Source organism: Gorilla gorilla, chromosome 12 (genome assembly GCF_029281585.2).
Source record: "Gorilla gorilla gorilla isolate KB3781 chromosome 12, NHGRI_mGorGor1-v2.1_pri, whole genome shotgun sequence".
Taxonomy (NCBI): domain Eukaryota; kingdom Metazoa; phylum Chordata; class Mammalia; order Primates; family Hominidae; genus Gorilla; species Gorilla gorilla.
Window position 1 is genome coordinate 138,542,463 of NC_073236.2, and position 22,051 is coordinate 138,564,513.

Genomic DNA, 22,051 nt, shown 5'->3' on the forward strand with positions numbered 1-22,051 from the left:
ATCAGTGGCAAATCTTTCCAATAGTCTCCCCAGTTGATGCCTCTCCTGGTCTTCCCTCACTCTCAATGGATCAAGGCATTGATTTCAAAAAGGTTCTGTTAACATGCAATTTGTAAACCAAAAATAAAATTCTAATGTCCTCGCCTAACCACCTGAGTGGATCTCACCTCTCGGCCAAGAGCATTCCAAAGTTAGCCTGAAAAGCTGGGTCAGGTCATGATGGAAGGTAGTGGGTCAGACATGCCTCCTTCTACCCCTCCAGCATCAACAACAACACAGACCTTAAGTCTGATAAGAAACATTCACGATCTCTTCTCTGTGAAGCTCATAAAACCTTGGTGTCCATAACCCCTTAACATAACCCAGATATTCTGTCCTACTGATAATAATTCCTTCAGCTGATTGTCAATCAGAAAACTGTTACGTCTACTTATGACCTGGAAGCTCCCCACCATGTAAATCTGACACGTATTGATTGATGTCTTATGTCTCTCTAAGATGTGTAAAAGCAAGCTGTGCCCCAGCCATCTTGGGCACATGTCCTCAGGACCTCCTGACACTGTGTCACGGGTGCATCCTTATCCTTGTTAAAATAAACATCCTAAATTGACTGAGATCTGTCTCAGATACTTGGGTTCACAAATTGTTACTAAGAGAGCAGCACACACTTCTTACTACGCACTTGGTATCCACCCCCACTGCCATGTCTTCCCCAGGAATTCCTGCCCATTGTAGACATATTAAAGTGTGCGTGAGTTTATGAGAAATAGTGTTTCTCTTTCTTTTCCCTTTGATTCAATTTTTAGAAAATAAATAATAATTTGTTTGCAGCCAGTATGAACAGTAAGGTATTTTTCTGGCTGGAATAATAGAAATTTGGAATAAATTAACTGCTGTCTTTTGATATTTTGTATCTCGAGAACTTATATAATTATTAGTCAACTTCCTACAAAATAATAAGCTTGGGAGGACAAACTGCTTTACAGGTTTTTTGTTTTTCTTTTCTTTTTCTAGACAGGTAATATGAGGCCACAATATTCTTAATAGTGGTGTCTGTTATATAATTACAAATGCTAATTATTTCAAAAATGGGGGAGAGCCCCATTTAATTCTTTATTCTATGCCACAGGTAATGTTACAGTTATATCACAACACCAAAGATCTGGGATCTAGGTCTCTCTTTTCCTCCTTAATCTGTCCTAATCCTGGAGAAGAGAGGCTGATTTTGCTATCAGGACGTCAGCCTCTACTGTCTTTTAACCAGGATATACGTAATTGCTAATTGCATCAGGGTGCTCTTCCTTTGTGTCTTGCTTAAGAAAGAATTCGAGATTAAATACCAGTTCTGTCTGCTGCTTGCACATGACACTGGGGAAGTAAATTAACAATGGCAAGCTTCAGGTTTTCATCTGCAATTGTGAAAATTAGGCCACACGTGTGTGGATGTCAGGGAGGATGCGCCTGTAGGTGGCATTCGGGGCGGCGGCCCCTCCGCAAGGCTCACCTCTGCATCGTGGCGTACATGGCGGTGTCCACCAGGCGCTTGCTTTCCTCCAAGACGCTAGAGACACGAGACTCCTCAGGCTTTCCTACGGAACAGAATATCACACAGTCAAAGCGCAATGACAGTTCAGCGATTCACTGACAGTGTTGCTTTGTCCCTCAAGCCCATCTTGCTGAGGTGATGCCCACGTGGCTTCCAGGGCAGGCAGGCAGCCAGGTCCCGGCGTCGCTTCCCCTCCACAGGCCTTCACTTCCCCGCTACAGAGGGGCGTCCACCCTCACTGCACGGAGCTGCCTGGAGGATGGGATGAGAGCTACTCACCTTAATTTCGCACTTGCCCAAACCACTTCAAATGATTCTGAATAACTTTTGTTCTGAACATTCATCACTGGTTACCTGAGCTAGTGGTAAAGTTGATAATAAGATTTGCCTATCTTGTGTACTTAATAAAAGATAAAATAATTCCACTATACCAGCAGTTTCCAGTGAAAACACTCCTATGTTATTTGTTTTAGCACCTGGAATGTTTAAGAGGTTAAGATCCCATTTCTGGGTATCAACGTGAAGTTCCGGACGCGGTAACAGGAAGACGGCAAGTGTTTCCAGCCATGTTCACACGTCAGTCCTGTTACTAAATTCACCTGTGTAGCATCAATACTTCACCAAAGGAATGAATTGGCTCCTAAAAGCAAATAGAAGTCCCTGAAGGGCACACCAGGCTCTCGCTCTCCCCATGGCCCAGCGCGGCGCCTGAACAATGTCGGCCCAGGAGAGGCGCCTGCACGAGGTCTGTCCAGGAGAGGCGCCTGCACGAGGTCGGTCCAGCACGGCGCCTGCACAATGTCGGTCCAGGAGAGGCGCCTGCACGAGGTCGGTCCAGGAGAGGCGCCTGCACGGGGTCGGTCCAGCGCGGCGCCTGCACAATGTCGGTCCAGGAGAGGCGCCTGCACGAGGTCGGTCCAGGAGAGGCGCCTGCACGAGGTCGGTCCAGGAGAGGCGCCTGCACGAGGTCGGTCCAGCGCGGCGCCTGCACAATGTCGGTCCAGGAGAGGCGCCTGCAGGGTCTTCAAGGCTTCAACCCCACGCGCCTTCCATGCTCGTCCCCACCCAAGGAGCACACAAATTCCCCAGCATCACTTCTTCCCGCTCACTCTGCCCTGCTCCGTCTGTTCCATTGGCCACCCAGTTTCTCACAGTGTGATACAGCAAAGTTAAGAAAACCTCCGTGCTGGATCTCTCTTGGGTTCTGGGATGAGTAACCAGTGGTTAAGCACTTGGGGCAGAGGGTGACCCCTCAGGGTTGGGCAGAGAGCAATGAACAGAGCCCTCCGGTGTGGGGCTCCCTGGGGCAAGGGCAGGAGGGAGGGAGGAACACCTAGCACGGGCTCACAGCTTGCCGGGGACCCCCAGCACAGCCGTCAGAGCTGCAGGCTCTGGGTGTGGAATCTGAAGAGGGGACCTGGCTTTACGCCAATGTGTGCGTGCTTGGGACAGTGCAATGTGGGACGATGCCACCAAGAGTAAGTAGGAGCCGAGAGGGGAGGGGCGGCCTGGGCGTCGCAGGACCGGTGGCAGGTGTGGACCTCAAGGACCAGCATTCCGGGCTTTATGGAGATTTCTTTCAGCTCTCAAGAATCAGGGAACCTCCTGTTCCCACAAAAGCTTGAGATATAAGACACTTGGAATTTTCCTTTATTTTCCTCTTATTTCCTTCTAAACCCACTGCAACTGCCCAGGCAACTCAACTCACATTTTGTATTCTGCGGTCAGTCACGACCGCTTATTTGCCAAATGCAGTAACCACCCCCGCCCCCCACCTCCCCAGGACTCTGGTGCTTTTGGGATGTTGCCGGCATTCTTAAGTGGCAGAAGGGTGACGGCCATGGGCTCTGGAGTGAGACAAATCAATCTCCGAGTGACGCGGCAGCTCACTTCACCTGGCGCAGTTTTCTCTCCTAGCTGTAGAGTTACATCTTAGGATGGTTTTAGAGAGAAGTTTGCACAGCTCTTGGCCGAGGGCCTCGCAAGTGTGCTCTGAAGAGAGAAGTTTGCATGGCTCTGGGCTGAGGGCCTGGCAAGTGCACAGAGTTACGTCTTAGGATGGTTTTAGAGAGAGGTTTGCACAGCTTTTGTTCCAGGGCCTGGCAAGCGTTCAGTGCTCCCGGCCGTTGTGCCTTTTGCTTTCAGTCTCTGGCCACTCTCTCTCTCAGCCTCGGTCACTGTGGCTCTCTTCTCTCCATGGTCTCCCTCCTGTGAGTGTCACCTCGGGTGCATTTCTGGCTCCTCTGATCTTTGCCCTCTCCTCTCACCCTCCTTTGGTCCTCTCCCAAACGCCCGTTTTCCACTTGAACTTCTCTCCTGAGTCACGCCATCCTCCTCTGTTCCCTGTTGGGGGGTGTTAACAGCCTGAAATAATCACCCTGCCAGCTCAAGTCCCCAAGCAAGAAGCCCAGCCATGGCTTTCCTTGCCTTTCACTCACCGTGTGGTGTGAATTTGCCCATAATATCTCTGGGAGAACATTCTGTTCCTGCCTGGCCCTTGCCAGTCTCACTTTCTACTGCCTTAGTAGAAGGAGCTCTTGACTGGCTCCTGCACTGATCTCCCCACCATCCTTCTGTCCCTCCTGCTGTCACCCAAGTGACCTTTCTAAACCAAGGCCTGCTTGTGCCTGTGCCTTTGATGAAAGCATCTGAAGGCTCCTGATGCCCACTGAATTGCATGCAGGTCTTCCTCAGAATCCAGGACGTCCACAACCTGCCCAAGACCAATCTCCATGTTGCAGAGCTGGGGAGGTAATGCACAATTTATCCTTCATCTCATGAAATTGTCAATCTCAAGCTCCCAGCTCTTCCTTTATGAAATTTTGATCCTGCTGATCTTTAGGTACCAGAAAAAAAATTAGCTCTGTCACTCACACCACCTGTGTATATGCATCCTATCACTGAGAGTCTCTTCAGGGCTCTGCAAAGTTCTGCGCTATTCACGACCAAGACCAAAGGCTGGTTTTCAGCAGGCACTTGACAATTATTTAAGAACCAACTGATTAAATATAAAGAAACATGCTTATCCTTCTCTACTATGCTTGGAAACGGCAGTTACTAGAGAGATCATTCCCTGTTATTGACCAATATTAATATATTGTTATTCAAGTTTAACTGATCATATGTCTCTAGTTTCTTTTCTTATTGTAAAATATTTTACAGAATTAAAACATTCTTATAGGCTTGCAGATTATTAGTCTTTTACGTTTCATAAAATAAATCCATTTCTGTATGGAAAACTTCCTCCCAGAGACACATAACTCTCATCAGATATTCTCAAGTCTCTACTGGAACTGGTGGTGTTTTCATTGTTTAGGTTAAGTACTTCTTGGCTGAATAGAGATGACTGACATCCATCTGTAGGGGAAGAAGAAACCTCTTCTCTCCCTGCATCTTAGATTAATTTTCTGGGGCATTGAAATTAGACTGACAAAAGGCAGAGTCACAGGAGGAAAACTCACAGGGGTTATTAGCCTGGACTCCTGCTTCCACGAGGGAGCCCCCTGAGCGCCCCGAGATGGAAACTCGAACGGATCGTTAGAACTCTGCTGCACAGCCCCTCAGCAAAAGAACAATCATTTTCCAAGAAGCTGCAAGACCAAAGCAAAGGACTTTGAGTTCCCAGGAAACACGTTGTGAGGAGGCCTCTCTGGGGCAACTACAGGAAGGGAGGCCAGGGCTGCAGAGGTTTGCCACACAAATGCCTCTGGGGCTGGTTCCAGGCTGTTGAGGGCCTGGGGTCCCTGGTGATGAATTTCTGTCCTTTCTGTTGGAGAGGGAAATGGTCACTTTTGCGGATTTATGTTCTACTTTTAGGCAAATAGAGGCAGGGCAGATGGCTTTTCCTTTATCTGCTGCTTCTCAGTTTCCATCAGCTCACATTAGCTCTCCTGCCACCAGGGAGCTGGGGTGGCCAGCTCTGAGCCCCTTGCTATCGTTAGCTCTGCAGCGCCCTTCCTTCCTCGGTTCCCAGCAGTCCCAGGGAAGAGGCGTCTGATGCAAGGACCATAGACTGAGGGAGTTTGAACCCGAAGTTTTTTTTCAGAACTGAACACTGAGTTCTAGGGAGTCACAGGACTTAATTACTTGCTCTGGAGAAGCCGCCCGCTGCTCTCTGCCTGCGCCTTCTCAAGATTGCTCCTGCTCTGAGGGGCGCATGGCACGGTTCCCCCAAATTCTCCTTTGTGCATATTCATATTGTTCATAAAAGAGGTGGGATTCAGGGACACATTAGGCAAGAACATACCACATTTCAGAAAGAAGAAGGAAGTTGCCTTGTTCCAAAGGCTGTTTATGTAAAATATATATATGAAAGCCAAAATCTTTCTTCTCCAAAACCATAAGCCCCCAGGGCCAGAGCTTTGCTCCTAATTCTAAGCGCTTGATTCCTGTTTAGAGTTGTGTGTTGATTCTTACTTTAATCCTTGCTGTTTGTTGAAATTTAATGAACTGGAATAAGGTTTGCCAACTTTCCTTTTAAAACAAATTCACTCATTAGACTAGCTTCCCAAATTTTCCCAGGCTGCAGGCAACGCCTCTGCTTCCTGTTGTTCATTTGCATCTTATTTTCTTTTAACAGCTATAACTTGTGGAACATTTGCCATAAAGATAATTGCACATAAATCTTGATTTTGCACAAATGCTGGAATGCCTCTCAGCCTGTGTGGTGATGAATACACAGGGTTCTGGTGAAGAGCATTCTGTTCAGGGCTTTAGAGGAGGGATTGATAGCAAACTTCTCTTAGACAACAATGGTCAAGCATAGATTTTTTTTTCCATTTTCGAAGACTCTTATTACAGAATTTTCAGGTGCTGAAGTTTATTTCTCTTTGTGCTTTGACCCTAGGGGATCCTGCTCTGGAACAAGAGTCTCTCCTGCACCCACCCAGTCTGAGCACTGGCCGAGATCTTTCCCTTCTTATTCTCACCTTCCTACAGTTTGCAGACAAGTTGATACAACCTAAACTCTACCCAGGACTGATGCTTTTCTTTCTCTCTCTCTCTCTTTTTTTTTTTTTTTTTTTTTTGAGATGGATTCTCACTCTGTCACCTAGACTGGAGTGCAGTGGTGTGATCTCGACTCTGCAACCTCCACCTCCTGGGTTCAACTGATTCTCGTGCCTCAGCCTCCCGAGTAGCTGGGATGACAGGTGGGCACCACCACGCCCAGCTAATTTTTTTTGTATTTTTAGTAGAGATGGGGTTTTGCCATGTTGGTCAGGCTGGTCTTGAACTCCTAGCCTCAAGTGATCTTCCCGCCTCGGCCTCCCAAAGTGTTGGGATTACAGATGTGAGTCACGGCACTGGCCGGATACTGTCTTGGGATTACAGATGTGAGTCACGGCACTGGCCTGATACTGTGTTGGGACTGCAGATGTGAGTCACGGCACTGGCCGGATACTGTGTTGGGACTGCAGATGTGAGTCACGGCACTGGCCGGATACTGTGTTGGGACTGCAGATGTGAGTCACGGCACTGGCCGGATACTGTGTTGGGATTACAGATGTGAGTCACGGCACTGGCCGGATACTTTTCACTGTGTACATATCATCGAGCTTCAAGTATGAGGATGTGTGTTGGTTCTCTGTAAAGACCTGGGACGTGAGACTGAGCGGCCACAGCCTTGCTGCTTCTGAGACTTCCAGACCTCTATGTTTTGATCTGTAAAATGGGTGCCTGACACATAAGGGTGAACCACCCACCAAGCAGGACCCCCCGGAGCACCATCTGCTTACGGTGACCGTGTGTGATCCAGAGGAAGCCTGGATCCTCTTGGCCCTGCCGCTGCCTGCTCTTTGGCTTGTCCTGCACAGAGGCTGGGGAGCAGGCCAAGGTTTTTGCTTCACATGTCTGTGAGCACAGGTGACATAAACCCACACACAGTCATTGGGCGTCATTTTCCAAACAGATTTAAAGCTGCAAAACAACTATTAAAGGATGTAAAATAGAAATACTGTGAGACACATAATATTTTTTCAGTAACTCATTCACATTTCAAGCAAACAATAAGTCAGCTTTGAAATATTGGAGCAGGCAGAAGCATGTGCCCAGCACGCGGGGCAGTTGTCAGCTGCCGTCCTGTGCACTCATGACGTGTCAACCAAAAGTTTAAGCAAAAGGAAAAGGTCAAATCTCTCAGAGATGGAAAAATAATTTTTAAAAACTGTTTTAGCAAAAGCTGTGGATACTGCATTCCTGATGGCTTTTTAAATGTGATTTTTAAAATTAAAAAACATGTTACAAAGTTTTAAATATTTTGTTGAATAGCTCTCATGTATAACAACTTGCTCATAACTAGCTCTTGACTTCTAACATGTTTTACTCTGGTTTTATACAACCAGGTTCTTACTAAATATGAAATAAAATAACAAAGTAATTAATTTACAAACCATTGGCTGAACATCTAGCATGTTCCAGGTGATAGAGTGACTGATTTATTCTGGGAAGCTGCAAAATCACTTTTTCCTGAGGTTCTTTATATTGTGACTCCATTTTTATTTTTTGTTTTTTGGTGATTGCCGAGGTACTGCATTCACCGCTTTAAATGGAGTATCTCATTCTTGCTCACGAATAATGACTGTGATGAGTAATTTTCCAGTGTTCTCCATTTGCAGGTGAGGGACAGGAATTAGGGGTGAGTAGCCCATCCTCGGGGCATGGATGGAAGCTGGCAGGGAGAGGCCCCACGGCTTCCCTGATCTCAGAGTGGGCAGTGACCAGGACGTCCTGGGGGCTGTGGAGGGAGAGTTTTTTAAGGAGCCTACGAGTCTGTTATGGACTTCACTGCCGCTCCTAATATGGTTGTGAAGTCCTGAGATGCAGAAAAATTGGGGTAAAATGTGGCCCCCAGCAGGAGGCTAGGCTGGGTGTGGCTGGGAACAGCGAGGACTCCAGATTCTGTGACCCTGAACGACAGACAAGGCCTCCAGTCCTGGGAAAGGCTGGTGAGGGTAGAGGTGCCAGTGCTGTGCCATGGCCCCAAGACTGTGTCCAGAGGCCCAGGGACCTGCCCGGCGAAGTGTCACCTGCTCCAGGGGCCCCGGGACCGTGTGCAGAGGTCCAGGGACCTGCCCAGTGAGGTGTCACCTGCTCCAGGGGCCCTGGGACTGTGTCCAGAGGCCCAGGGACCTGCCCGGCGAAGTGTCACCTGCTCCAGGGGCCCCGGGACTGTGTGCAGAGGCCCAGGGACCTGCCCAGTGAGGTGTCACCTGCTCCAGGGGCCCTGGGACTGTGTCCAGAGGCCCAGGAACCTGCCCAGCGAGGTGTCACCTGCTCCAGGGGCCCCGGGACTGCGTGCAGAGGCCCAGGGACCTGCCCGGCGAGGTGTCACCTGCTCCAGGGGCCCCAGGACTGTGTCCAGAGGCCCAGGGACCTGCCCAGTGAGGTGTCACCTGCTCCTGGGGCCAGCGGTGTCCATGGGGTGAAATGTCCAGGCAAATGCCCCTGCAGTGTTCGCTCCAGTGAAACTTGTTCTCAGGGTTTGGAACTTTATTTACTTTATCAAAAGAAAAGCAAAGAGTTTGATCTGTGATTATTTTAACCACTGCATCTCAGTAGCTTTCTTAACTTGTTTTCACATAGTAGCACACTGATTCCAGAAAATACATCAAAGAAGTTATTTAATAAAAAATAATTCTGTAGCAAAGGAAGAAAAACACTCCCAAAGAATTTTTTTTTTCAATTATATGAATAGGTAAAAGTGAAAATTGTCTATTGTGTCATCCAAGGAAAATCAGCTCTTTTTTAAAGAAAGAAATGTACGTATTTCAATCCTTCTAAAATCAAGAATTACAATTTTTTTTTCTTAAGCATAACAAAGCATACACTACAGGGGCCTAAATTGACTCTCAGGAGCTACCATTATGCCCTCTATTTTAGTAAGTGTGAAAAATAACTTTATAAGGCCAGAAGACCACAATGTGTTTGCTACTTACCCCAAAGGAGTTCTTTCCCTCTCGAGATGAAGGGGAAGAAGGCTTCTGTGCAGGCCATAACCAGCGTGACAGACAGCACAGCGAGTGCTCTCATTCTAAAATTAACGGAAGGAAACAGAGTATGCAATCAAGCACTGACAAGGCCATGAGAACCGCTGTGTCCTTGTCTCCCTGCTGAGGGGCTCCCTCCACTGACTCCACGCAGCCTCTACCGCAGTGAGCGACCCTCACAGGCCTGGGGTCTGCGAGACCAGAGTCGCCGTCCATGTCAGGAGGTTACAGAAGCTGCAGTGCTGAGCAGGCCTCCCAGGCCCCCATTATTCAAAAACAGAGTTTTTATGTTTGGCAGCTCCAGTTGCCAATATATCTCAGTAATAACCTATTTAAATTTTTGGTAATGTCAAATAGTATAACAGTACTGGGAATAATTATTGGGAATGAAAAAAATCTGTTTCCCCTAATGCATCTATGTGGCAAAAAGTGAATACTATTAGAAATTTAGTCTTTATAAAAGTGATAAATAAAACCCCTAAATGCCTATTGAATTTCTTAAAGCATTCTTATGTCCATAAAATGATTTTAGAATTCTAGTTGTTAAGACAAAACAGAAGATTCAAAATTCATCATTTCTACTTTCAAATCCTTGTTTTCTTCTCTTAGGCTTTCTGTGGCTATTTTTGAGCCACTAATTTTGTTAAGCAGGATAGCACCAGTGAGTCCATGCTGACAGGAATGTGTCTCAGTAGACGGTGATCTAGGAATCGACCCTATAGGACTCACGTGTTCCAGCGGAGGTCATTGCAAACAGCACTCATCAGTCAGTCAGTCAGCTTTGCTGAGAGACGCCACCCATACCTGCTATAATGGCCCAAATTACAGCCTCTCTTGGACCACTTTACAAGTTCCAATGATGAATTTCTCTTAGCAAATGGAAAAATAAAAAGTTTTACAACCTGACCTTTTTTCCTCTTCTCAGCCAACTGCACTGTTGGGTAATTTCCACGGCTGTAACTCTTCTGAAATGGGCGCCTCAATTGCCTTCCAGGGACTTGGTTACCCACCTTATAAACTGACTCCGCGCTCGGATAGCCCGTCAAGATGCTAGGAAGTGGAGTGGCGTCTGTTCTTCGTGGGGACAGAATGTCTGCGGGCTTTGTTATGTTTGCGCCGGGCCTCTTGTGTGTCCTGACTGGTCAGAAACAAAGTGCCATGTCATCGGGGTCCACATGCAGTCTAGCCTCTGGCCGCATGAGTTAGGAAGAAGAGGGTAAAAATTATACAGGGAGAAAGAATAAACCAACTAAATCCAGACTTGTGACACTTGCATTTTCCTCCCTCTTACTTTCACAGTTAAATACCCTGTGAAAAAGGGGCTGTTAATCTTCTGAGGATTGGGTTGGGTGCAGCTCCCAGGCCCACCGATGACTCGCTCTACAACTCTGAGCCTTTTGCTTCCTGTCCCCGAGCCCCTAGTTTTCTTATCACTAAGAGGTGAATAAAGTACACTTTTTTCCAATGTGTTGAGGTGAAAAATGAGCACAGTTCAGTGTGTGTTCGCCAGCATGCAGACATTCTCCCTCAATCCTCATCATGCACCCATCAAAAGAGTCCCCACAAAGACAGAGATGTTCTGTAGGAAGGTCACCATGACTGCATTCCGAACACTGGGAGATGACATGTTTTCATGGGTGATCTGCTTTCAGGCTGTATCTCATCATGAAAATGATAAAATAACACATCTTCAATGACCCGCTCCTGAGACTTGGAGCCTCTTCATGCCCCCGGAAGTCCCATGGGTTTCCAGTTTGTGAAAATCATCTTCATCTTTCTGCTTTTCTTTCCCCCTCTCCAAATGTGACTGATGCTTCCTCTAGGTAATTTGAAACTAAATGCTAAAACACGATGCAAAGACTTCAGAACATTAATCTGTTTGTTAGAAGATGTTCTGAAGCCCAAGAATGTGATGATTTGCCTTTAACATTCTCCCTTCAATCCTCATCATTCACCCATCAAATGGATGAAGATAACAAATGAGTTAGACAAGCTCTGAAGAGCAGGGAGGAGATCAGCCAACAGTGATATAATCCCTCCACGCACCCTGAGAATGGTCACTAGGAGGGTGGGGTTTGGATAGAGAGGAAGGACCAGACTCGGTAGCTCATTAAAGAGGATTCCATGGCTCAATGATGAGTTACTGTTGGGAACAGAAGAAAAGCACAGAGCCTCTGAGGATTCAGCCATCCTCCGTTTGATGCCTAAGCAAGTGAAAATCTCATGTACTGGCCCTAGTAAGGCCAGAGAAGAAAGGTGACTGGCTGTGAAAAGCAAAGGAGCAGCAGGCTCAGGCTTGGAATTGTGTTGGAGGTGCCCGTGGCACAGGTGGGCAGTGAGCTCTTGGGCATTTGGAAATGTACTTTCAGCTGTTGGGTGAAGTCCAGCTTAAAAAGACACATTTGGGAGTCCTGAGGGGGGAATACAGTAGTGGACTGTGAGTGAATGGGATTCTTCTTGGGAGAATGTGGATGGAAAAGACCTCAAGAGTAGCTCAGAGCACCAGCGTCTAGGGGACGCAGTCCCCCAGCCTGTGACTGCAACCTGCATGACAAAAGGGGCTTTGCAGATGGGATTCAGTTAAGATTTTGAGGAGGGGAGATTAGCCTGGATTATCCACTGGCCTTAGTGTTAGCACACAGCTCCTTACAAGACAAAGGTGGGAAAGTCTGAGGGGAGAAAGGGGGAAGTGATGATGGAGACTGAGACTGGAGGGCCGTGGCCATGAGCCTCCAGAAACTGCAGGAGGCCAGGAGCAGGGCCTCTGGGGTCTCCAGGCACAACCAGCCCTGTCCCTGGGCCTTGCTGCCAAAAGTCTCATTTGGATCTATGACCTCCGGAGCTGATGGAGTAAAGCCACTGAGCATGTGGCCCTTTTTTAAGGCATTCACAGGAAATTCACACAGCCAGAAAGGTGGGTGGTAAAATGAGACAGTGTGGGGCAAATACTCAAGGAAGAGTTTGAAGAAGAATGCATTAAAATGTAAAGGAAATACTGACTGGATGCTCTTTTCATCACAGAAGGACGCTTGAAAATGCCGAGTGCCGATGGAGACCTGGGAAGAGGGGGTTTGCATGCACAGCTGGGGGAGGCCGAGCCGGCACATCAACTCTCCAGGTCGTTTTGTAGCCTCTCCTCTAAGTTGCTGTTACCATTTGACCCCGCACAAATATGAGAAATGTATCTATCATTTGAAAATACATGTTTTAGCTGGATTATGTGATGTGCTTATTTTAATACTAATTAAACAATATAAATAATGCATGAAGTACAATGGAAGCTGTTACACTGGAAATGTTGAGAGGTGAGCAGAGAAAAGTCTGAGAATGGTGGGTTTGGAGGAGGCCCACTGGATAGCACACACGTTTTTGAGAAAGAAGATGGGGGACTTGGGAAGGAAGATTTCTGCAGGGGGACGTGGAAAACCCGAGGCTATCACATAATGGAAGAATGAAAGAGAGGCAACTAAAGATCTGGCTGAAGCCCCCAGTCTCTGTCAGAAAGGAGCATTGGGAAGACGTGGCCACCCAGCAATGGAGAGCGGAGAGATTGCAGGGGAGACTCAGTGAGAAAGAGGACAGTTTTAGCCATGAGAAGGAAAGAAAAAAATACACGTCTTCTCCCATTATGAGAAAAATCAAGGAGCTCCAAAGAAGACAGAAATCTGCAAGGAACGCATGGTACAGTAAGAAGCCAACTCACACATGGCAGGATGGGGGAATGCAGGGCCCTGCTACAAGCAGGTCTCAGTGAAGGAGTGGCACCAGCCCTGCGGTCCAGTCCCGGGCCCACCGAGAAGACGACAAGCACTCTTCCATTTTTTGGCAAGTGCCAATGAACTATTTGATACCCTGGAGAAATCTGATTACTGAATACCTTGATCAATGCATGAGAAACAGCAAATCACACATTTTGCTTGATGTCTCCATAGAAAGGCCACCTTTCTCCCTGCAGGCATTGTGTGTTCTGTCCACAGACAAGAGGCTCTCCCTAACCGAGGCCCAGGACCACCTGTAATAGGCCCTTGCCTGTGACTGTAACAGAAGAGGGATCCAGGGTGGGCTCACACTTGATTCACCTGACATGTGGCCAGGGCCTGACTGCCCTGTGTTCTTCAAACTACAGCCTGACGTTGCCTTTTTTACTTGCCATTCACTTTTTAGTTTTTGTTTTCCTCGCCCCCAGCTTCATCAAGCTATCATTAACAAATACAAATTACACATATTTATGTTCACGTGATGTTTTCATACATGTAAACATTGTGGTGTGATTAAATCAAGCTAATTAACATATACAGCACCTCACGTATTCATCCTTTTGTGTGTGTGATAGGAACATTTAATATCTATTTTCCTAGCAATTTTCAAATAAACAATAGTCATCAAGCTATGCATTAGATCCCAGAACATTTTTATCCTGCAGCTGAAACCCTCACTTTTGACCAGCATCTTTCTGCCCCCCACGGCACCTGTCCCCCCACCACACCTGCCCCCCACCACACCTGCCCCCCACCGCACCTGCCCCGTAACCCTAGGTGTCCACCATCCACTCTCTGCTTCCATGAGCTCGACTTTTTTAGATTCCATATAGGAGGGAGATCATGAGGTGTTTGTCTTTTGGTGCCTGGCTTGTGTGTGTATGTGCGCGTGCATGTGTGTGTGTGCACTGTTTTTTGTATTTTTAAATTTGTAAGTTTATTTTTTAAGAGATGAACATGGATGAGAGGAGACTCAGGGACCTGATGACCCCCGACGGCCGTAGGCTGCACAGTGCCAGGACTGGATCCTGGAACAGGAAAAGATGCAGATGGAAAAGCTGGGGATACCGGGGTGAGCTCTGAGATGTAATCAGCAGCGTTGGATCCGCATCCACGCCCTGGTCCTGGTTGCTGTGCTGTGGCCGTGCATAGAGTTAACACTGAGCAGGTGGGTGAAGGAGGTCCGGGAGCTCTGTGTTATCTTCCAACTCTTATTACAGCTCAATTCATTTTAAAACAAATTTTGAAAATAAAATGCTGTCATTTTAACTTAATTAAATTCCCCTGTAAAATTTGAAAAATTATTCAGCTTTGTTCAAACTCAGGTAGGTAATTTCCCAGTTTACATGAGTCAGATAAAACTAAAGACAAATATAGGAGGGTTTTTGTTAACTGAAATTCAAGAAATAAACATGGGGCTCTCTCACACCCCAAAAAGCTCCACAGTCAGCAGTAACAATTTTAATGACTCCAGTTTTTCTGAGTAGGAGGTAGGAGTCTGGAATCTGGGGACAGCAGTCACGTCCCCGTGCGAGGCTCCTCTCATGGACTCTGGGGACCGCAGTCACGTCCCCGCATGAGGCTCCTCTCATGGACTCTGGGGACCGCAGTCTGTCCCCGCGTGAGGCTCCTCTCATGGACTCTGGGGACCGCAGTCTGTCCCCGCGTGAGGCTCCTCTCATGGACTCTGGGGACGGCAGTCTGTCCCCACGTGAGGCTCCTCTCATGGACTCTGGGGACCTCAGTCTGTCCCCGCGTGAGGCTCCTCTCATGGACTCTGGGGACCGCAGTCTGTCCCCGCGTGAGGCTCCTCTCATGGACTCTGGGGACGGCAGTCTGTCCCCGCGTGAGGCTCCTCTCATGGACTCTGGGGACCGCAGTCACGTCCCCGCGTGAGGCTCCTCTCATGGACTCTGGGGACCGCAGTCTGTCCCCGCGTGAGGCTCCTCTCATGGACTCTGGGGACGGCAGTCTGTCCCCGCGTGAGGCTCCTCTCATGGACTCTGGGGACCGCAGTCACGTCCCCGCGTGAGGCTCCTCTCATGGACTCTGGGGACCGCAGTCTGTCCCCACGTGAGGCTCCTCTCATGGACTCTGGGGACGGCAGTCTGTCCCCACGTGAGGCTCCTCTCATGGACTCTGGGGACGGCAGTCTGTCCCTGCGTGAGGCTCCTCTCATGGACTCTGGGGACCGCAGTCTGTCCCCGCGTGAGGCTCCTCTCATGGACTCTGGGGACCGCAGTCTGTCCCCGCGTGAGGCTCCTCTCATGGACTCTGGGGACGGCAGTCTGTCCCCACGTGAGGCTCCTCTCATGGACTCTGGGGACCTCAGTCTGTCCCCGCGTGAGGCTCCTCTCATGGACTCTGGGGACCGCAGTCTGTCCCCGCGTGAGGCTCCTCTCATGGACTCTGGGGACGGCAGTCTGTCCCCGCGTGAGGCTCCTCTCATGGACTCTGGGGACCGCAGTCACGTCCCCGCGTGAGGCTCCTCTCATGGACTCTGGGGACCGCAGTCTGTCCCCGCGTGAGGCTCCTCTCATGGACTCTGGGGACGGCAGTCTGTCCCCGCGTGAGGCTCCTCTCATGGACTCTGGGGACCGCAGTCACGTCCCCGCGTGAGGCTCCTCTCATGGACTCTGGGGACCGCAGTCTGTCCCCGCGTGAGGCTCCTCTCATGGACTCTAGGGACGGCCGTCTGTCCCCGCGTGAGGCTCCTCTCATGGACTCTGGGGACGGCAGTCTGTCCCCACGTGAGGCTCCTCTCATGGACTCTGGGGACCTCAGTCTGTCCCCGCATGAGGCTCCTCTCATGGACTCTGGGGACCGCAGTCTGTCCCCATGTGAGGCTCCTCTCATGCTGTGAGCACCAGATCACATCGTTCTTGGAGTCTCCTATTTAAGGTTACATATTCTTCATGCAATGTGGCCTCTAAACACAATATGACAAGTTCAGCTTGGCTGAAACTAAAGACACATGGGCAAGTTCCTGCACTGCTGGAAAAGCTGGCTGTGTGGGGCCAGGACCCAGCTGCTCAGGTCCAAAGTGGTCCTCAATAAGGCTGTGCATTCACTCTAAGGGGACTTGGTTTCCAGGGCACTGCTGACAATAAGTCACTTCTCCAGCAACTCCAGAACCTGCCCAGCGGCGCGACACCATTCCCCTGTGCTTCGCGTTTCTACAAGCTAAGGATGTAAAACAGCCTCCTGACCAGGGACCCACGCCATCGGGGGTGACTTATACCAGCAAAGAGCCATCTTCTCACCAAGGGTCACCTCTCCTGCCCTTCAGACATTTCAGCCACGTCTTTCTAAAGGTGGAGATGTGGCTCTAACTTCGACATTACACTCTTCACAAGAAGGAAAAGTGGACAAAACAAGGCATTAAATTGCTGATGGATGCTTCATTGAAAAGTTGCATTTCCCGGTGTCCTTCCTACTTCTATATGGTGAGGAATGTCTGAGTAGGCCGATTGAACGTCAAAAGTTTGTATAAGATTAATGAATTAATTAATGTACTTTTCTTGAGCCCACGGGTCTCTGCGGCTCTTCCGCCTCTGCTGTTGCAGGCAGAGTGACTGCACCTGCCCACCCACTCACAGGAGCACGTGGCTTTAACTACACATCTTTTTTGCGTTTCAGTTTCCTCATGAATTATGCAGTAGATTCTCCTGTAAAACTCTGTGCTGCTAATTACCACCCTGCCTAGGCAGCTAAGCTCACTGACCCAGGATTCATCAGCAGCTCACGCACAACTCGAATGTCAGTGCTTCCAAGGCTGGGTGACGATGCTCTCCCCACGTGAAAACAGGAAGCAGGTGCAATTAACTGGGAAGTGCAGAGGGCAGATCATGATCACAGTTAACTACTTCACAGGGAAAGGAGCTGATTCCAGTAGTGACCTGAGAGCTCTGATTTCGGTCATTAACTTAGTAAAATGCTCTAACTAGACTAGTTACGTGCATCCACATAGCCTCGGCTATCCACTCAACTCACATAAACGATATCCAGCACCAGGCCTCTCTGCACACGGGGACAAGAGGGTCCTGAATATCTGTGTGCTCGAGTAGCCATCCATGATTTGGCAAAAAAACATTCTGTAACTCTGACGTCAGAAGGCCCAAGTAGTGCTCAAGTCCCTTTCAGCTGCTCTATGAAGTGTGAAGAATCCCTGGTTCCATTCAAGAGCCTTCTAGTAGTTTCCAAATTACGTGTCAGTCCACATCACATTCCTGTAAGGAGGATTCAGAATACAACCAGATCAAGTATGCATTAGAATAAAAGATGGAATCCCAGATCTGAATTCTTTGCATTTGTGTAGAAATCTTCACAGTTTTAGTTCAATTTGTCTTTACAGTGTAATCTTGAAGATGTGGGTTTCATAGAAATGGAAACTTCCTTGATGTAAGCCAAAAAGAAGGTTGTATGATTGTTCTTATTTTAGTGAATTTAAATTGCCACAAGGGATAATGGAAACTTTAGTGATCATTAAGAGGATGTTATGCTCATCTGGTTCATTAAATATTCTGATAGCCTCAGTTTTATATTGTGTGTTAAGAATACTGATATTTGGTGAGGTATGAACAAGTAACTTTGTGACTTTCCTGAAATGCCTGCATCACCTAACAACCTTCTAAGAGACAAGAAAAGTGGGTAGTTTGGAAGACTTCTTAGAAATAAATGTGCCATTTCTAAAAAGAAAGAAAATGAAACATTTGGCTTTTGTTAGATTGACAAATACACAAAGGACACATCTGCTTGGTCAATTCGAGAAACAATTCAGAGATGCGCTTTTGAAAAATGTTTCACCAGTTTTCAGCTGTCTCCACAAGCCCCATAACACACCCCTTTTCTCAATGTTCCAGTAGAATATTCCACAACTGCCAGTAACAAACTTGAGGTTTTGGCACTTTCCCCAGGTACAGATCTCAGTTCCTTTTCGAACAAAGTGGTATTTAGAAAGATACTTTGCTGACTTGAATGTATTTCTAAGGGTATTTGGAAAGTAATGGTACACATACGATTTGTCAATATTAACATAAACAGAAATCAAAGCCACTGGTAAACCCGGTGGAAACGTTTGTCTTGAGGGCTGCATGTCTGTGTTGCCATATTTTCCTTACAAACCCTTGCAGTCACAATACTTACATTGCTCACCTTCCCTCACTTCTCCATCAATGTCCAGTGCCTGTGTCTGCCTCTCAACCTCCACCTGCAGCAAAATAAATTTTTCATTGTCCTGCACATAATACATTTACGAAACAGTGTGGTGAGGACTAAATACATACTCATGTTCCCTCCAGGCTGATTATCTTTCAGATAATGATCTGGTCCAAACAAGATACTTCCTTCCTTTGACAAACATCCTGTCTAAGGTGCAAGCTCATCTCATTCCAAACCCTTGGCCTCTCCCATAGTCTTCACCTTCCACTTGCTAATGGCAGAACAGGAGGTTGTATTTACACTACTGAAAGGAAAATGACTCCAGTCCCGGAAGGAGTTTCTAGGGGTAATATTGTGAATGGCATTTGGTCCTTTGTTTCACAGCGTGTTGTGACCCTAAGTGAGATTAATAGAGAGGAAGATGCCCTCAGGCTGATGAGCTCTGTAAAACACAAGGCAGAGCCATGGCCAGCAAGAGCATCTCAGAGGCCCAGGGCTGTGTCCTGCTCAGAGGTGATGGGGGCTGCAAGCCAGGCATGGCAGGTCCAAGCCAGACCATGTCTGGAAGCAGAGAAGGACCTGGTTAGCGGACAATATTCACGTGGATAATAGGATGGCTAAGCTAAGTTCTTTGTGTCTTACAATAGTCACAAAAAGATAACAAAATGTAACACAGGTGCCCTGGAAAAATAAATTTTAAAAAATGGTACTTTTCTAAGCCCAATACTTCAATCAGGTTCAAAATTGTTAGTTTCTATAAAAGGCCCTAGCATCTATACACATTAGAATGCATGGCTTCCCTTGCCAAGTGGATTTCCCTAATCTGAGTGGTGAAGGTCGGTAAATACACCTGAGTAATTTCTAGAAGAGGATGTGAATATCACTAAACAGCTCCCAACTTGCAGGCATAGAGCTTCCCCAGAAAATGATGCAATGTGCATTCCTGTTGAATTAGAGACACAGGTTACAGTAGGGTGAACCAGCCAAGTCAATCAATTTAGGGAAACAACAAAACAAAACTAAAAATGAAATAATGTTGTTATGACCAAATTACAGTTTGAAAGGATGCATGTTTTCTTTCTAGCTGATTTAGGATTGTATTGTGGTGACTGTAGAAAAAAACCACAAAGGACTAAAAAGAAGCCTAATCTAGAATATCGTCCAGTGGATATTGCTTATATTAAGTAAAATAAATGACTCATATTTCTTTTTGAATAAACCAAATAATTACTGAGAACTTCTTTAGGGTGAAGTTCTGTGCTTGACAAGTGTGAACATGAATAAGATGTTCGTGCTAACTTTGTAAAAGTTCTAGTTGAGTTAGGAAGATAAAGAAGCAACTAATTTCTGTGGAGTGGGAGACATTCCCTATTAGAATCTTGGGGGTGAATCTGTGAGAAAACAGAAGAGGGCACCTGACAAGCTGAAATAATGAGGAAATGTTCTGGGGGAGATAAAAGGTGGGTGGAAAGAAATCTGGGAGAGTGGGGTGGGTTCTGATTATGGATGGATGGGCGGGTAGGTGGTGGGCGGATGGATGGATGAATGGGTGGATGGATGGATGGATGGAGAAACTGATCGGTGGATGGATAGATGAGTGGATGGGTGGATGAAGAATGGATGGATGGGTGGGTGAGAGGATGGGTGAGGGGGTGGATGGGTGAATGGGTGGATGAATGAGTGGGTGGATGGATGAAGAATGGATGGATGGGTGGGTGAGAGGATGGATGAGGGGGTGGATGGGTGAATGGGTGGATGAATGAGTGGGTGGATGGATGAAGAATGGATGGATGGGTGGGTGAGAGGATGGGTGAGGGGGTGGATGGGTGAATGGGTGGATGAATGAGTGGGTGGATGGATGAAGAATGGATGGATGGGTGGGTGAGAGGATGGGTGAGGGGGTGGATGGGTGAATGGGTGGATGAATGAGTGGGTGGATGGATGAAGAATGGATGGATGGGTGGGTGAGAGGATGGATGAGGGGGTGGATGGGTGAATGGGTGGATGAATGAGTGGGTGGATGGATGATGAATGGATGGATGGATGGATGGGTGGGTGTATGGATGAGTGAGTGGATGATGGATGGATGGATGTGTGTGTGAGTGATTAATGGGTAGGTGGATGATGGATGGATGGATGGATAAATGGATGGATGGATGAATGAATGAATGGATGGATGGATGAATGGATGGATGAATGGGTGGATGGGTGGGTGGATAATGGATAAATGGGTGGGTGGATGATGAATGGATGGATAGGCGAATGATGATTGAATGGGTAGATGGGTGAATAGGCCGATGGATGAGTCGATGTCTATGCGGGTGGGTGGGTGGGATGCATGGATGAGTGAATAAAGGAATGGATGGCTGCGTGGGTACATGTGTGAATGGGTCGATGGATAAAAGAATGAAGTGAATAAATGAATGACATATTTAAATAACTGATTGAATTATTGTAAGGGTGAACTATAGATAATAACCAGCGCTATAAAATTAATCTTGAAAGGTAAGAAAAAAGGACTGGATTATAAAATACCTTACTTTTTGTGATAAACTCAATAGAATGATTTAATAGAAAAGCAATGCTGCAGCCTTCTAGAAAGAAAGAAATGACCGTGTATGACTTTCCTGGGACTGCCATAACAGAGTACCACAGACTGGGTGGTTTAAACCACGGACATTTGTTTCTTCACAGTTCTGGAGACCAAACGTCCAAGAGTCAGATGTTGGCCGGGTTGTTTTCATTCTGAGGCCTCTCTCCCTGGCTGGTCACCTTCCCCTGTGTCTTCACATAGTCATCCCTCTGTGTGTGTCTGTGTCCTAATCTCCTCTTCTTATTAAAGACACCAGTTGTATGTAACTAGGGCCAAACCTAATGGCCTTACTTTAACTTAATTACCTCTTTGACAACCTTATCTCCAGGTACATTCTGAAATGCTGGGGGTCAGCCCTTTAACTTAGGAACCCTGGGGACACAGTTCAGTCCCAAACAGGCTGCAGTAAAAGAGAGCAGGAATGTTCCTCTCACTGGGTCCCAGCAGAGGAGGCCCTGTCTACTCCTCTTTGGGCACCAAAGATGTAGAATGGGCTATTGCATTACCACAATTGGCTAAGGAGAATGCATTTCCTCCCCTGAGACAGCGTGCAACACAGGTGATCGGAATCTAAGCAGGACACCTGGCAAGGTCTGTACATGTGCATTCCAGGGTGAAAAAGATGCTTGCCTGGTGTCTCTTAGCCCCTCCACTTCCAGTTTCAGAATCACATACAACGCAGGTTTTACCTTTGGCATGATCTGTGCTCAGGAGATCCATAGCTATGGGTAGATTAGATTCTCCGCTCCATGCGTAAGTTCACGCAAGATTGCATATATCCAAAACTGAAAGTTGGGAAGACTCTGAATTGGTGCAGGCTGGTTAACGCAGTAACAGACAGGACCCCATCCCAAGCTTTGTCAAGGGGCTGTGCTCATCCTGACCATGCAGGGTCCCAGGCTGATGGGGCAGCCACCGTTTTGATGCTGCCGCTGCGTGCAGAGGGGAGATTTGGTGGGGCCCGGCGTGCTCTGGTCACACCACTCCCACTAAAGCATGCCAGGTGGTC

At 47.6% G+C, this 22,051-nt stretch overlaps 1 protein-coding gene and 1 long non-coding RNA gene across 7 annotated transcripts in view; both read right to left on the minus strand.

Annotated features, from left to right (window-relative positions):
• The window catches only part of TPO (thyroid peroxidase), a 120,758-nt gene extending 111,183 nt beyond the window's left edge, over positions 1 to 9,575 (minus strand). For 3 of the 6 annotated variants that reach the window (XM_063696090.1, XM_055378694.2, XM_055378692.2), the window contains exons 1-2: positions 9,481 to 9,575; positions 1,505 to 1,589 (exon numbers count right to left, since the gene is read on the minus strand). In XM_063696090.1, coding sequence (XP_063552160.1) covers positions 1,505 to 1,589; positions 9,481 to 9,574 — 179 coding nt within the window. In that variant the 5' untranslated portion in view covers position 9,575. The remainder of the gene's footprint in view (positions 1 to 1,504; positions 1,590 to 9,480) is intronic. The other 3 variants (XM_055378693.2, XM_055378689.2, XM_055378691.2) reach the window with 1 other exon arrangement.
• Positions 9,576 to 10,547: 972 nt separating this feature from the next.
• The window catches only part of LOC134756816 (uncharacterized), a 41,285-nt gene continuing 29,781 nt past the window's right edge, over positions 10,548 to 22,051 (minus strand). The window contains exons 2-3 of the long non-coding RNA XR_010130085.1: positions 18,435 to 18,498; positions 10,548 to 10,720 (exon numbers count right to left, since the gene is read on the minus strand). This is a non-coding gene — a long non-coding RNA (uncharacterized lncRNA). The remainder of the gene's footprint in view (positions 10,721 to 18,434; positions 18,499 to 22,051) is intronic.